Source organism: Trichechus manatus, unplaced genomic scaffold (assembly GCF_000243295.1).
Source record: "Trichechus manatus latirostris isolate Lorelei unplaced genomic scaffold, TriManLat1.0 scaffold00149, whole genome shotgun sequence".
NCBI lineage: Eukaryota > Metazoa > Chordata > Mammalia > Sirenia > Trichechidae > Trichechus > Trichechus manatus.
This window is the reverse complement of record NW_004444085.1, coordinates 6,720,530-6,735,618: the sequence shown is the minus strand read 5'-3', so window position 1 is coordinate 6,735,618 and position 15,089 is coordinate 6,720,530. Positions and strand designations below refer to the sequence as shown.

The 15,089-nt window shown below is 40.5% G+C and overlaps 1 protein-coding gene across 1 annotated transcript in view; it reads left to right on the top strand.

Moving 5' to 3' along the window:
- Window positions 1-201: 201 nt before the first annotated feature.
- DYNC2I1 (dynein 2 intermediate chain 1) overlaps window positions 202-15,089 on the top strand; it is a 184,579-nt gene continuing 169,691 nt past the window's right edge. Inside the window, exons 1-3 of the mRNA XM_004385889.2 lie at window positions 202-370; window positions 9,927-9,980; window positions 11,025-11,457. Coding sequence (XP_004385946.1) covers window positions 356-370; window positions 9,927-9,980; window positions 11,025-11,457 — 502 coding nt within the window. The 5' untranslated portion in view covers window positions 202-355. The remainder of the gene's footprint in view (window positions 371-9,926; window positions 9,981-11,024; window positions 11,458-15,089) is intronic.

Genomic DNA, 15,089 nt, shown 5'->3' with positions numbered 1-15,089 from the left:
GCCCTCCCCTCCCACCGAACTGCCCTCCCCTCCCACCGAACTGCCCTCCCCTCCCACCGAACTGCCCTCCCACCACACACCGCTCCCACGGGACCCCGCTCCCTCCCTCCGCGGCGCTGCTGTAGAACAGAGCTGGAGCGCAGGCGCGGGGCCAGCGATCACTCCGCTCTCGCCTACTCCTGCCTGTCGGTTGCTAGGGAGTCGGGACGCGCAGCGCCAGGTCTGTGTCGCCAGAAGCAGGCCCCTAGCCGGTCGGTGAGTGCGGGCACCGGCTAGTCTCGGACTTTTCCCCCGGGTGGTCAGCTCCTGGGCCGGGGCGGAGAATATCGCGGCCTTCCTGGCCCTGAGAGGAGCGATGGAGCCTGGGAAGGTTAGTGCAAGGAGTAGACTCAGGCTTGGCCTGGGAGAGAGAGAGGGCCTGGGGCGAGTACCTGGCTCTGGGCCTTCTCTGCTGCCCACTACGCGGTCCCCACAGCTGCTTATGATGTCCCTTCACACTTACACTGCTTTCGGAATTAGTAGTTTTATAGAGAACCACAGTTCAAGATTAGCTGAAAGTGCTCGTCCTGACCCGAATTTCTTTATAACTTCTTTAGAGGACTATAGGAAATCTGGCCAAAGTAGTTCTTTCTAGACGAAGATGCTTGAATCCAACTGAGAACCTTGTGAGCGGCGGAATAAATAACCCCTCCATTTATTTATTTACAATCAATTCCTTTGCTTTTCTGGGATCTTGGGTGGTTCAGGTTTGTAGGTCACTCAAGGAAACCTCAAACGTTTTCTAATCCTTAAAGGCGAGCTTGAGAATGGGTTTATTTTTACCTTTTTTTTTTTTCTGTAAACTGGACTTCCTGTTGTTTTTCTTTTATCAAGTGCTGAGGGGCTTGTCGGAGGCATTCTTTTCATTTGATCCAGCGACCAGGAAAAGGCAAAGATTTTATTTTATTTTTTTATTGTACTTTAGATGAAGGTTTACAGAACAAATAGATTCTCATTAAACAGTACCAATATTGTTTTATGAAAGCAGTTAACAACCCCACAACATGTCAGCACTGTCCCTTCTCAACCTTGGGTAGGCTGTTACCAGCTTTCCTGTCCCCTCCTGCGTTCTAGTGCTTGTCCCTGGATTGTTGTGCCCCATTAGTCTCGTTTTGTTTTGTGGGACTGTCTAATCTTTGGCTGAACGGTGAACCTCTGGAGTGACTTCATTACTGAGCTAAAAGGGTGTCCGGGGGCCATACTCTCGGGGTTTCTCCAGTCTCTGTCAGGGCAGTAAATCTGGTCTTTTTTTGTGAGTTAGAATTTTGTTTTAAGTTTTTCTCCGGCTCTGTGTGGGATCGTCTGTTGTGATCCCTGTCAGAGCAGTTAGTGGTGGTAGCCAGGCACCATCTAGCTGTACCGGACTCAGTCTGGTGGCGGCCTTGGTAGCTGTGGTCCATTAGTCCTTTGGACTAATTTTTTCCTTGTAACCTGTTCTCGTCATTCTCCCTTGCTCCCGAAGGGGTGAGACTAGTGGAGTATCTTAGATGGCTGCTTACAGGCTTTTAAGATCCCAGACGCTACTCACCAAGGTAGAATGTAGAACATTTTCTTTATAAACTGTTATGCCAATTGAGCTAGATGCTCCCCCTGAGACCAGAGGTCTCGAGATGGTCCCCACAGCCCTCCACCCAGCAATTCAGTCCCTCAGGGAGTTTGGATGTGTCTATGGAGCTTCCATGACGGAAAAGGCAAATTTAATTGTGGAAAAATTACCGTTATGAAAACGCAGTTTGCTTTTAATGTTCTAAGTTCACAGATTTTAAGTGCCTTCCAAACCTACTGCCCTGGAGTCCATTCTGACTCATAGCCGCGTAAAGTTTTCCAAAGCTGTAATCTTTAGGGAAGCAGAATGCCCCATTTCCTCTCCTTTCCCCAGTGTCTGGTTGGTTGGAACTGCCCACCATTCGGTTAGCAGCCATGTGCTTTAACCACTGTGCCATCAGGGTCCTTTTAAGTGCCTTAAAACCAAACCAAACCCGTTGCCTTTGAGTGGATTCAGACTCATAGCGACCCTATAGGACAGGGTAGAACTGCCTCATAAGGTTGCCAAGGAGCTGCTGGTGGATTCGAGCTGCTGAACTTTTGGTTAGCACCCTAGCTCTTAACCACCGTGCCACTTACCTTACCTTACTGGTTGCCATGGAGTGGATTCCGACTCACAGTGACTCTATAGGACAGAGTAGAACTGCCCTGTAGGGTTTCTGAAGAGCGGCTGGTGGGTTCCAGCTGCTGATCTTTTGGTTAGCAACTGAGCTCTTAACCACTGCACCATCAGGGCTCCTCAAGTGCCTTAAAAAACCAAAACCAAAACCAAACCCATTGCTGTTGAGCATATAAAAAAACCTTTGCTTCTTGTACACCTTACATTTGAATTTTGCGGTCTCTTTACTAGAACCAGCTAGTTGTTGATTATATTGTGCACATTTTTTTGGTTTATAAATGTCCATCTTAGAACCCTTTAGGATCATGGCAGGAATTAAATGCAAGTCCTACACCAAGAACTTCAGACTGAAAGTGGGCTGCAAGGGCGTAAGAAACAATCCACAGAATGGCAGCGACAGAGTTTAAGATTGGAGAGTCAATTCACAAACGGAGAAAGGAGAAAAAGGAGTTGGAGAAAATGAATATGTGAAAACACACACATCGTGGACCCAAAAACATTGTGGGCTGAAGATGAAATGGACTGAGTTGGGGTATGACTTGAAGAGTGGATTATTTCTCGAAGGGAACAAAATCAAGCTGTCTCTACTGTTCCAATTGAGATCAAAAGGAAGCTTCTGGCAAACGAAAGAAGAATCCCAGATTTCAAGACAGGTTTCACCTGGATTTATAACTTCTTGAAAAGGAATGGCCTTTCCGTGAGAATGAGAACCACCATAGACCAGCAACTTCCAGATGACTGGGAGCAAAAGATGGTCAACTTCCGGGAATTCGTTACCAAAGAAATCTCTGAACTTAGTATCTCTGCAATAGATGTAATTGATATGGATGAAGTTCTGATGTCTTCTGACATTCTGGCTACCAGGACTGTGCTGCTTCAGGTACGAAAACTGTACCCATTACGACCACGAGGCATGAGAGGGCTTGCTTCACAGTAGTCCTTTGTTGCACTGTGAGTGGGGTGAAATTAAAGCCGATGGTGATTTTCAAGAGAGTTACCAAAATTATATTAACTGGTGCCCATATAGCAGTCATACCTGGTGGCCTTACCTGCAAGCTACAGCTGCTAGATATAGCACTCAACCATCCAATCAAGACTTCCCTGGGAAGAGAGTGGGATGAACAGATACAGTATGGGATTCATTAGTTCACACCATCAGGATTACTGAAGCAGGTGATGTTTACAGAAGTCTGGAAGTAGGTGGCTTCTGCTTGGGGGAAAATAACCCCAGAAACCATCCACAACAGCTTCAGAAAGACTGGGATTGTATACCAGCAGAATACCAATGACTAAGATGAAGGCACGGAAGACAGTGATGATGATGACATCAGTTCAGAAATCATAGAAAAGCATCTGCAGGCAGCTCTGAGGTATTTCAACGATGATAGTAATGAGATATGGACTTTGAAGTTTTCTGGGAATCAGATGATGATGATGATAATGAATGAATAAACTAAAATGACCTATTTCAAGATGAAAACACAATTTCTTGCGGTGACTTTTGTTGATTTCAAAGACATTGATTATCAAAAAGTATGTTTCAGTTTAAGATTTATGATAGTAATAAAATGTAAACATTATCTTTTTGTTTTCTTACTAATTCTTAGCTGTTCTCTCATTCATACTCTTTGGTGTCAACATAGCATCCCATTTCCATTATAAGCCCGTTCAGTTCACCATTGGTTGCACTTAGTTTAGGAAAATACCTACCTTAACTGAAATTTCCATGAGATCAGTTTTATCCTGGTAACGTTAAATCTGTTGGACAGAAAAAATAATTGAAATTGAAGTCAGCAACGTATAAAAAATATTAGCATAGTGCACTTATAAAAATAATGTGAGAGGATTTGCAAAAACATATAATGCATGCATTATTTGCATAAAGAGATGGTAAGTATTTTGTGCATTTATAATAGCTGGGTTTCTTTGTTGGTGAAAGTTTAGAATTTAGAAGAAAAATCTTGTCTTGATCAGACACATTGCATGTTACTTTCAGCAAAAGTAATATAATTACAACCATTAAGAACCCAAAATGGAAGGATTACAGAGAGTCACTGTACCAAAAAGAATTGGTCGACATTCAACCTCTTCAGGAGGTAGCATATGATCAAGAACCAATGGTACTGAAGGAAGAAGTCCAAGCTACACTAAAAGCATTGGTGAAAAACAAGGCTCCAGGAATTGAAGGAATGCCAGTTGAGATGTTTCAACAAATGGATCCAGCGCTGGAGGTGTTCACTTGCCTATACCAAGAAATTTGAAAGACAGCTACCTGGCCAACTGACTGGAAGAGATCCATATTTGGATCCATTCCAAAGGTGATCCAGTAGAATGCAGAAATTATTGAACAATATCATTAATATCACACGCGAGTAAAATTTTGCTGAAGATAATTCAGAAGTGGTTGTAGCAGCACGTGGACAGGGAACTCCCAGAAATTCAAGCTGGATTCAGAAGAGGACTTGGAATAAGAGATATCATCATTGATGTTAGATGGATCTTGGCTGAAAGCAGAGAATACCAGAAAGATGTTTACTTGTGTTTTATTGACTATGTAAAGATATTTGACTGTGTGGATCATTAACAAATTATGGATAACTTTGTGAAGAATGGGAATTCCAGAACACTTAATTGTGCTCATGTAGAACCTGTGCATAAACCAAGAGGCAGTCGTTCGAACAGAACAAGGTGATACTGTGTAGTTCAAAATTGGGAAAGATCTGCGTCAGGGTTGTATCTTTTCACCATACGTGTTCAATCTGCTGAGCAAATAATCCGAGAAGCTGGACTATATGAAGAAGAACGCAGCATCAGGATTGGAGAAAGACTCATTAACAACCTACGATATGCAGATAATACAACCTTGCTTGCTGAAAGCAAAGACGACTTGAAGCACTTACTGATGAAGATCAAAGACTACAGCCTTCAGTATTACACCTCAACGTAAAGAAAAAAGTCTTCACAACTGGACCAATAAGCAACATCATGATAAACAGAGAAAATATTGATGTTTTCAAGGATTTCGTTTTACTTGGATCCACAATCAATGCCCATGGAAGCAATGGTCAAGAAATCAAAGGTCTTATTGCTTGGGCAAATCTACTGCAAAAGGCCTCTTTAAAGTATTCAAAAGCAAAGATGCCACCTTGAGGACTAAGGTGCACCTGACCCAAGCCATGATGTTTTCAGTTGCCTCATATGCATGTGAAAGCTGGACAATGAATAAGGAGGACGGAAGATGAATTGATGCCTTTAAATTATGGTGTTGGTGAAGAATATTGAATATACTGTGGATTGCCAGAAGAGCGAACAAGTCTGTCTTGGAAGAAGTACAGCCAGAGTGCTCCTTTTAAGTGATGATAGTGAGACTTTGTATCACATACTTTGGCCATGTTATCAGGAGGGACCAGTCCCTGGAGAAGGACATCATGCTTGGTAAAGTATAGGGTTAGTGAAAAAGAGGAAGACCCTCAGTGAGATGGATGTACGCAGTGGCTGCAACAATGGTCTCAAACACAGCAAAGATTGTGCGGATGGCACAGGACCGGGCAATGTTTTGTTCTGTTGTACGTAGGGTCGCTATGAGTCAGAACTGACTCAACGGCATCTAACAATAACAAGAACTCAAATTTGACAGTTTTTGTTTTTTTTTAATTTGCTTTTGACGTTCCTAGTTGGTGACCACATGGCTTTGTACTACTGGCAGAGGGCTCGCTGGCCATGTCCTCATAATCATCTCTTCTTCTAACAGCACGCATACTTCTCTCCTTTGTTGAATTTAGACCATTTGTTTGGAATAGATCATGCGTTTAACTTCTATACAGAGCAGTTAACTTGAAAGAGAAAAAAAAAAAATTAAAAAATTCAGATGCTACAATTTTACACTTAATCTAATCGCAAGTGACCATCTTATAACATATCTTACTATGGATTCATTTCGGTAAATCAAGCAATTAAAAATAATGTTTTCCAGTGAGAGCATATCAACAAATTTTGTGGTTATAATGTATTTTGGCTAGATTCTTATAACTAATTGCCTTTTATTTAATTCTATCTAGTATATTTATGAGCTATTAAAATTTCTTTTCTGCTTCCTCTGGTTTTCACATAACCAAGAAGATTCTTGGTGGCTTATCCATGACTAAGTTTTAGTTTTCATTTGTACTACATTTTCTTTTCATTTGGAATACGCTTACCAAATTCTTCCTTTATTTGTATCTTTAAGGCAGTTGTTTCTCAAAAAGAAAATGAAATAGGATAAATATTATCTTGTTCTCTACAGAAATCATCCTTGATTAATTTTGCTTAGTTGTGGTTACAGTTATCATCAAGCCATACCTTAACATCAAGTGGTGTTAAACTGTGTTGTTGTAGGTCTGGTGAAAGAGTATCATTTTACTGTAACACAATAATAATAACTGTATGTTGAGTAAGAGCAGCAGTATGAAGCAGGAATACCAAAGAAGAACAAGCTATGATTCTATCTTCAGTGGGCTTATACTCTTATCAGGGAGACTAACAGACATTTACTAATAGCAAACAATCTCAGGAGGTCTACAGTGAAGTGCTAAATGTGTGGAACAGTATAAGACTGTTGGAGTTCAAAGCAAGGATAAAAGTTTAGGATGACTACAGAGTACAGTTTAGATAGGAGGAGGTTAAATGCCCGTATTACTTAACTTGTTGCTGCATAACAACCTGTGCCTTAAAACAACAATAAACATTTATTATCCTCACAGTTTCTGTGGGTCAGGAATTTGGGAGTGGCTTTGCTGGGATTTCTGGCTTCAGGTCTTTTAATAGATTCCAATCATGATGTCAGTTGGAGCTGCAGGCATCTGAAGGTTTCCAAACCAAAAACCAAACCCACTGGCATCACTAGGAGGGATACAGGGGGTGCTGACCCACCAGGTGATACTGTTAGAGGGGGTGACACCAGAATGACTGTCTATAAAATTTTCGTGCAGTGTTTCAGCAGAAATTTCTTATTTTTTATAAAAATATCCCTGTAGCTAGTTATAACAACAAAAAAATTTTTCATAAGCCCAGCTTACCTGTATCAATATACCTGCAAGGCTAAAACTCTATGCTGATTTACTTTTGGAACCTTCTAATACACTCTGGTCAGAGCTTTCATTATTACCCAATTACAATGATACTTTGAATCACATGGTTTTCTCTGCACATGCTGCAAGCATGTGCTGTTCTTTTCATTGTTGCCGGTGTTTTTATAGTTGCTGATTTTGTCAAATTTTCTGGTGTTTTAGCTACAATATTGTGGTAATTAGCATGGAAGGGTGACCATGAATTTCTGTGCTGGGTGACACCAACCGTAGTGACACCACTGACTAAACCCATTGCCGTTGAGTTGATTCTGACTCACAGTGACCCTGTAGGACAGTAGAACTGCCCCATAGGGTTTCCAAGGTTGTAGTCTTTACAGAAACAGATTGCAGCATCATTCTCCCACAGAGTGGCTGGTGACTACGAACTGCCGACCTTTCAGTTAGCTTGCCAAGCACGTTACCACTACACCCCAGGGCTCCTGTCTGAAGGTTTAACTAGGGCTAAATGGTATACTGTATTTCTAGGGGCTCGCTCACATGGCTATTGAATTGGTGCTGGCTGTTGGCATGATTCCACACTTCCTCTCCACATGAACTTCTCTCAAGTCAACTTGATTATCCTCATGACATGGTGCTGGCTTCTCCCAGAAGATTGAGCCAAGAGAGAGCAACAGGTGGAAGCTATTCGTCTCATGACCTAGCCTCAAAAGTCACATAGCATCGCTTCCATCACATTCTCTTCACTAGAAATGAATCACGTCTGACCCACCATTCAGGGGGAGGGAAATTAGTCTCATGAAGGGAGGAATGTTGAAGAATTAGACATATTTTAAGACTACCACAACTTATTGTAACATTTCCCCTTAAATTCTTAAAATAAGTTTGGATAACTGATGAACTTCCTTGACTCAGTTCCTGTGACAGGGATTCGTAATATGTACTTTTTCATGAGTGGTATTTACGACGTGCTATTATGAGCTAAGCAGTGCTAGATGCTTGAGATGTAGAGAGGATTCAGATAGGCTTCCTTTCTGGAAGGTTAGGGAGATGTGATCTGTGTTTGAAAAAGATTATTAAACAGGGTAGCATCTGCTTTGACAACAGACAACAACAAGTGTTAGATAAGTACCTAGAAGGCAGGGATTTTTTTTTTAGTTTTGTTTTCTAGGTAGTCCAAGTGTCTGGAGCAGTGCTTCGCATTTGTTAGGAGCTCAATATGTATTCGTTGAATGAATAAAGGTGTTTTTATAGAAAGGAGAGGTCATTTAGCTTGTGGAATGCAATATTCCCACAGGCAGGCAGAGCCGCTTATTTTGGTGGGTCAGTGGTGACAGGACAGGCTCTGGGGTCTGCTGACGTAGGATTGAATACTGACTCAGCTTCTTTTTCAGTAAGTGACCATTTATTCTTTCATTCATTCTACAATCATTAATTCAAGTCCTATTGTTTGCCTAGCAGTGTGCAAGATCTGAGGACAGAAGTTATTTAGATTCTCTATTCCTCAGTTTCCTCGTTTGTAAAATGGAGATAATAACCTACTTCATAGGGCTATGAGGATTAAATAATGTATTTGAGATAGTATAGCACTTGACACGCTCTAGATGCACAGTGGTTAAGAACTTGGCTGCTAACCAAAAGGTCGGCAGTTCGAATCTACCAGAAGCTCCTTGGAAACCCTTTGGGGGCAGATGCTAAATACATTATCTCTTTATCTATTTATGTATCTATCTACCTACCTATCTATCCCTCTCTTCCTTTCTCCTTCCCTGCATCTATTCCTGTTACTATTGCTATATAACAAACTACCCCAAAGTTTGTTGTGTAAAACAACAGCAGCCATATTGTTATGCCCATATATTCCATGGCTCAGGAATTTAGAAAATTCACAGCAGGTTTAGCTTATCTATGAGGTATCGACTGGGAAGACTAAATTTGTGTGTGTGGGGTATGACTCAAAAGCTCTAGCTGGAGCTGGAATTACGTGAAATCTTGCTTACTTATGTATCTGGTGGTTGATGCTTACTGTTGACTGGGGCCTCAGCTGGGGTTCTTGGTGGAAACACCTACATGTGGCTGCTCTGTGTGGTTGCTGTGCTTCTTCACAGCATAGTGGCCGAGTTCTGGGAGTAAGCAACCCAAAGAGAACCAGATGGAAGCCATATTGCCTTGGAAGTCACATGGCATCACTCCTGCCACAGTATAAACTTATCCAAATTGAAGGGGAAGGAATATAAATCACACCTCTCTATGGGGGGAACCTGAGAGTCACATGGCGAGATGAGCATTTGGGATGAGAGAGATTGTTATGGCTATTTTTGGAAAATACAATTTGATATAATATATTTTAAACTCACAAAATATTTGTCCTTGATCTATTGTTTAGACTGTCACTATGACTTATTTTCTATTTTATTATTTTTGTAATATTTAAAGGTTTTTGAAGTAGTCAAAGCAGCACATTCTGTAGTCACGTGTAATTTGAAAAAATCTGTATTTCTATTAACTCTTATTCCATTGGAGAGATAAGTATTTTCTGGCATATCAAGAATTAATTACCAGTGATTTGTAAGTGGCCTAATGAAATAGTAGCTCACCAGAATATACAAAATTAGTTATTTTAAACTCTAAAAATTTTAACTTTATAATTTCCTTTTCAGAGAAGAACAAAAGATGATACATGGAAAGCAGATGACCTCAGAAAACGTCTCTGGGTAATATACTTTTCAAATTTAAATTGGGATCCGTTTGGAACCTATATGGTTTTCTTTGACAGTTTTAAATACTGTACAACTTTGATTGCATGTGGCTTGTTTCAGAGGAATTTTTGATTCAAGGGTAAAGCCATTGTAGTTAATATCTCTTGGAACTGTAGTGAAATAGGGTAAAATTATGGTATAGGACGTGTCCAGTTTCTTAGGGTGGCTGGTGATTTCATTCCATCCCTACATCTTTGCCACCTCAGTGGGTCTTCTGTCACGGTTCAGGAATGTCCCAAATCCTGCTTGGGGGGCTTGTGTGGCTCTTGGTTCAGGGTGTGCAGTGGTGGGGTTGGGAGCAGACAGGGAGAGGGTAGCCTGGTGATTGAGACAGAGTTATCCTGAGGTCATTGCTGCTACATTTCCCATTACTTCTTAGGAAAGGACAGGCTCTGGGCTCTAGGATCCCTCTTCTTTGATAGAACCTGTCCTGTAGGATCACTATGAGTCAGAATTGACTCGACGGCAGTGGGTTAGGTAGTTAGTGTCTTAGTAACGTTAAAACATAGCTTCAATATCTCTTTCTTTTTCTTTCTGATCAACGTAGTATTTTAGATTTGTTTTTCCAAAAAGGTGCTTTGAATGTCTATGATATAAGGGACTTAAGTAATCAGTAATGTAAAATGCAAAATTTGAGCACAAATACTTTAGAATTCTAAGAATATTAATTAAGGCCCCATCCCCTATCTTACTTAAGTTGGAAAGAAGTTTAATGCAATTTGTGTGTAAGACCCTTCAAATGAGTATGACTCTCATGTTCAGATATTAAAAGTTCAATTAAATTTTGCTTTTCTAGTAAAGAAGTGGAGTACTGGTGGTGTAGTGGTTAAGAGGTCAGCTGTTAACCAAAAGGTCAGCAGTTGAAATCCACCAGTTGCTCTTTGGAAGCCCTATGGGCCAGTTCTACTCTGTCCTATAGGGTCGCTATGAGTCGGAAGCAACTTGACGGCACCTAACAACAATAACAACAGTAAAGAAGTAACCCTTTTTTCTCTTTAGGTTACACAAGCAGATAGTCCAAAAGAAGAAAAGAAACATAGAGAAAAGAAACTACAGAAGGAGTCAGAAATTGACCTGCTTGAATACAGAGTGCGTAAATACAAGGATCAAGACCCAGACGCAAAGTATAAAGAAAGGATAAGTGCAAGAGATGCTCACATGTCTAAGGAGACTCCTCGAGGGGAGAGGGACAGAGAAAAACAAAGGGAAAGAAAAAAAGACACAAAAGATTGGGAAAGAGAAAAATATAAAGAGAAACATCGAGAACAAGATACAGATAAGTCTCACAGTAGAGGAAAAGACAGAGAAAAAGAAAAAGAGAGAAAAGCTAGGAAAGAAGAACTTAGGCAGACCACTGCCTATCATAACCTCCTGGGACATGAGGCGCGTGACAAGCAACTTCTGGAAAAGGCAGAAAGGAAGATTCGTTCAGGTTTGTTATTTTGTTTAACTGGACATATCTAAGCTGTTCTTTTAAATTTATCTTTGTATTATTTTGTATTAAATATAGTTTAAAAATATATTCTATCTTTCCTTTTAAGGAATTGCTTAGCTGTTAGCTACAACATTTTGTTAAATGTATTTCTCACAAAAAGTTCTTACTTTTGTGAGCATTTTCCTCTTTTGAAATTTTTATTCATAATTTTGTTTTTTCTCACAATTTTCATAAATGTTTTAGTTTTGGATTTAAATTTACCCTCTTGTACCTGTGTGTGTGTGTGTGTGTATGCTTTTTTTTTTTTTTTTAAACTCATTTCAGTTAGTGGAGGAAGTAGAAATTTTTTCGTTATTAGATAGACTTTTATTATTGAAACGTATTTTAGATTTATTATTGAATAAAGCCCAACCCCCGTAGTAAATAAAGAAAAATAATGCTCTTTGATAGAAAGTACTCCTTCAAAATAACCAGTTTTATTTTAAGCAATGTTTTAAGTATTAGTTATCTAAATGCCTAGGAATTCTAGGATAAAGTTGTGTACCTTTTTTTTCAAAATGCAAATATCTTCACTATTTTTTTATTATACAAATAATATGTGCTTTTTATTGAAAAAAATTCAAACTAGTTAAGCAAAAAGGGAATTTATTAGTAGTAATTCTGAGAATAAACATGCAGACTGGAGAACCTAGTTAAGAAAATGAATGAAAACCAAGAAAGTCCAGGCTGTTGAGAATACAGCCAAATATGTCCCTAGATAGCTGGCTTGTCACCAAGTACTGTACTGGGGACTCAGGCTTGGTTGCTGCTGTTACTAATTGGATGCTCAGCAGAAATGATTGTCAGGGTGGCTTTGTGAATAGGAGTCTGTGTTGTGCCCATCCATCCCTGCCACTGTGGATATTTTGTTCATGAGCCTGTTGAACAAGTGCTGGAATGGCTAGGGAAGGAGACTAACTGATATGCACAGTAGTGATCTTGAAAGTTGGGGTATTAAGATTATTCTCCAGCCTTTTGATGTTTTGATGAGCATTTATGTGGATGACAAATATTTTAATGGTTGGCTGCAAATTTGCCAGACCCAATCCTCTGTATTACTTCTAAGTCTTGACTATCTGGCAAAACTATTGCCCATGAATTAACATAGTTTCTTTTCTTTTTTTTATTGTTGTAGTTTAAATGAAGTTTACGTTTCAAGTTAGTCTCCCATACAAAAATTTATACATACATTGTTATGTGACCCTAATTGCTCTCCCCATACTGTGACAGCACACTCCTCCTTTCCACCCCTGATTCCCCATGTCCTTCCAACCAGCTCCTAACCCTTTCTGCCTTCCCATCTCACCTCCGGACAGAAGCTCTTAGTCTCTTGTATCTACTTGAGCTAAGAGGCACACTCCTTACGAGTATCACTTAATGTCCCACAGTCCAGTCCAATCCCTGTCTGAAGAGTTGGCCTCGGAAATTATTTTAGTTCTGGGTTGATAGAGAATCCAGCGGCCATGGTTTCCGGGGTTCCTCCAGTCTCAGTCAGACCACTAAGTCTGGTCTTCTTACTAGAAATTGAGTTCTGCACCCCACCTTTCTCCTTCTCCGTCCGAGACTCTGTTGTGTTCCCTGTCAGTGGTCATTGGTGGTAGCTGGGCACCATCTAGTTCTTCTGGTCTCAGGCTGATGAAGTCTCTGGTTTATGTGGCCCTTTCTGTCTCTTGGGCTACTACTTTCTTGTGTCTTTGTTGTTCTTCAGTCTCCTTTCCTCCAGGTGCTTGGGACCAATTGATGCATCTTAGATGGCTACTTGCAAGCTTTTAAGACCCCAGACACCACTCACCAAAGTAGGATGTATAACATTTTCTTAATAAGCTTTGCTCTGCCAGTTGACCCAGATGTGCCTTGAAAACATGGTCCCCAGACCCTTACCCCTGCTACTCTGTCCCTCAAAGTGTTTGATTGTATTCAGGAAACTTCTTAGCTTTGGTTTAGTCCAGTTCTGCTGACTTCCCCTGCAGTGTGTGCTGTCCTTCCCTTCACCTAAGATAATTCTTGTCTACTATCTAGTTAGTAAATAACCCTCACCCTCCCTCCCTACCCTCATAACCATGAAAGAATGTTTTCTTCTGTGTTTAAACCTGTTCTTGAGTTCTTATAATAGTGGTCCTGTACAATATTTGTCCTTCTGTGACCGACTAAATTCACTCAGCATAATGACTTCCAGATTCCTCCATGTTATGTTTCACGGCTTCATTGTTGTTCTTTATCATTGCGTAGTATTCCATTGTGTGGATATACCGTAATTTGCTTATTCATTCATCCGTTGATGGGCACCTAGGTTGTTTCCATCTTTTTGCTACTGTGAACAGTGTTGCAATGAACATGGGTGTGCATATTCATGTGATGGTTCTTATTTCTCTAGGACATATTCCAAGGAGTGGGATAGCTGGATTGTATGGTACTTCTGTTTCTAGCTTTTTAAGGAAGCACAAATCGATTTCCAAAGTGGTGGTACCATTTTACATTCTCACCAACAGTGTATAAGTATTCCGGTCTCTCCACAACCTCTCCAGCATTTATTATTTTGTGTTTTTTGGATTAATGCTAGCCTTGTTGAGGTGAGATGTTATCTCATTGTAGTTTTGATCTGCGTTTCTCTAATGGCAAATGTTCGTGAGCATTTCTTCATGTTAGCTGCCTGTTAGCTGCCTGAATATCTTCTTTGGCGAAGTGCCTGTTGTCTTAGTCATCTAGTGCTGCTATAACAGAAACACCACAAGTGGATGGTTTTAATAAAGAGAAGTTTATTTCCTCACAGTTAAAGTAGGCTAAAAGTCCAAATTCAGGGTGTCAGCTCCAAGGGAAGGCTTTCTCTCTCTCAGCCTTCTCATCAGTGTTCCCCCAGACTAGGAGCTTCTCCGCACAAGGACCCTGGTCCAAAGGAAGCGCTCTCCTCCTGGCACTGCTTTCTTGATGGTATGAGGTCCCCCTGTCTCACTGCTCACTTCTGTTTTTTATATCTCAAGAGATTGCCTCAGGACACAATCCAGTCTTGTAAATCCAGTCTTGCCTTACTAACACAACTGCCACCCATCCTCCCTTATTAACATCACAGAGGCAGGATTTACAACATACAGGAAAATCACACAGTACCAGGAATCATGGCCCAGCCAAAATGATATACACATTTTTTGGGGACAATAATTCAAACCATGACACCTGTTCATATCCTTTGCCCATTTTTTAATTGGGTTATTTGTCTTTTTGTTGTTGAGGTTTTGCAGTGTCTTGTAGATTTTAGAGATTAGATAGGATTTGTCGTAGCCAGATTTTTTTTCCCAGTCTGTCGGTTGTCTTTTTACTCTTTTGATGAAGTGTTTTGATGAGTATAAGCGTTTGATTTTTTAGGAGCTCCCGGTAGTCTAGCCTCTCTTCTGGTGCTTGTACATTGTTACTTATGGTTCATATTGTGTTTATGCCATGTATTAGGGCTCCTAGCGTTGTCCCTGTTTTTTCTTCCATGATCTTTATCGTTTTAGATTTTATATTTAGGTCTTTGATCCATTTGGAGTTGTTTTTTGTGCATGGTGTGAGGTATGAGTCTTGTTTAATTTTTTTGCAGATGGATATCCACTTAT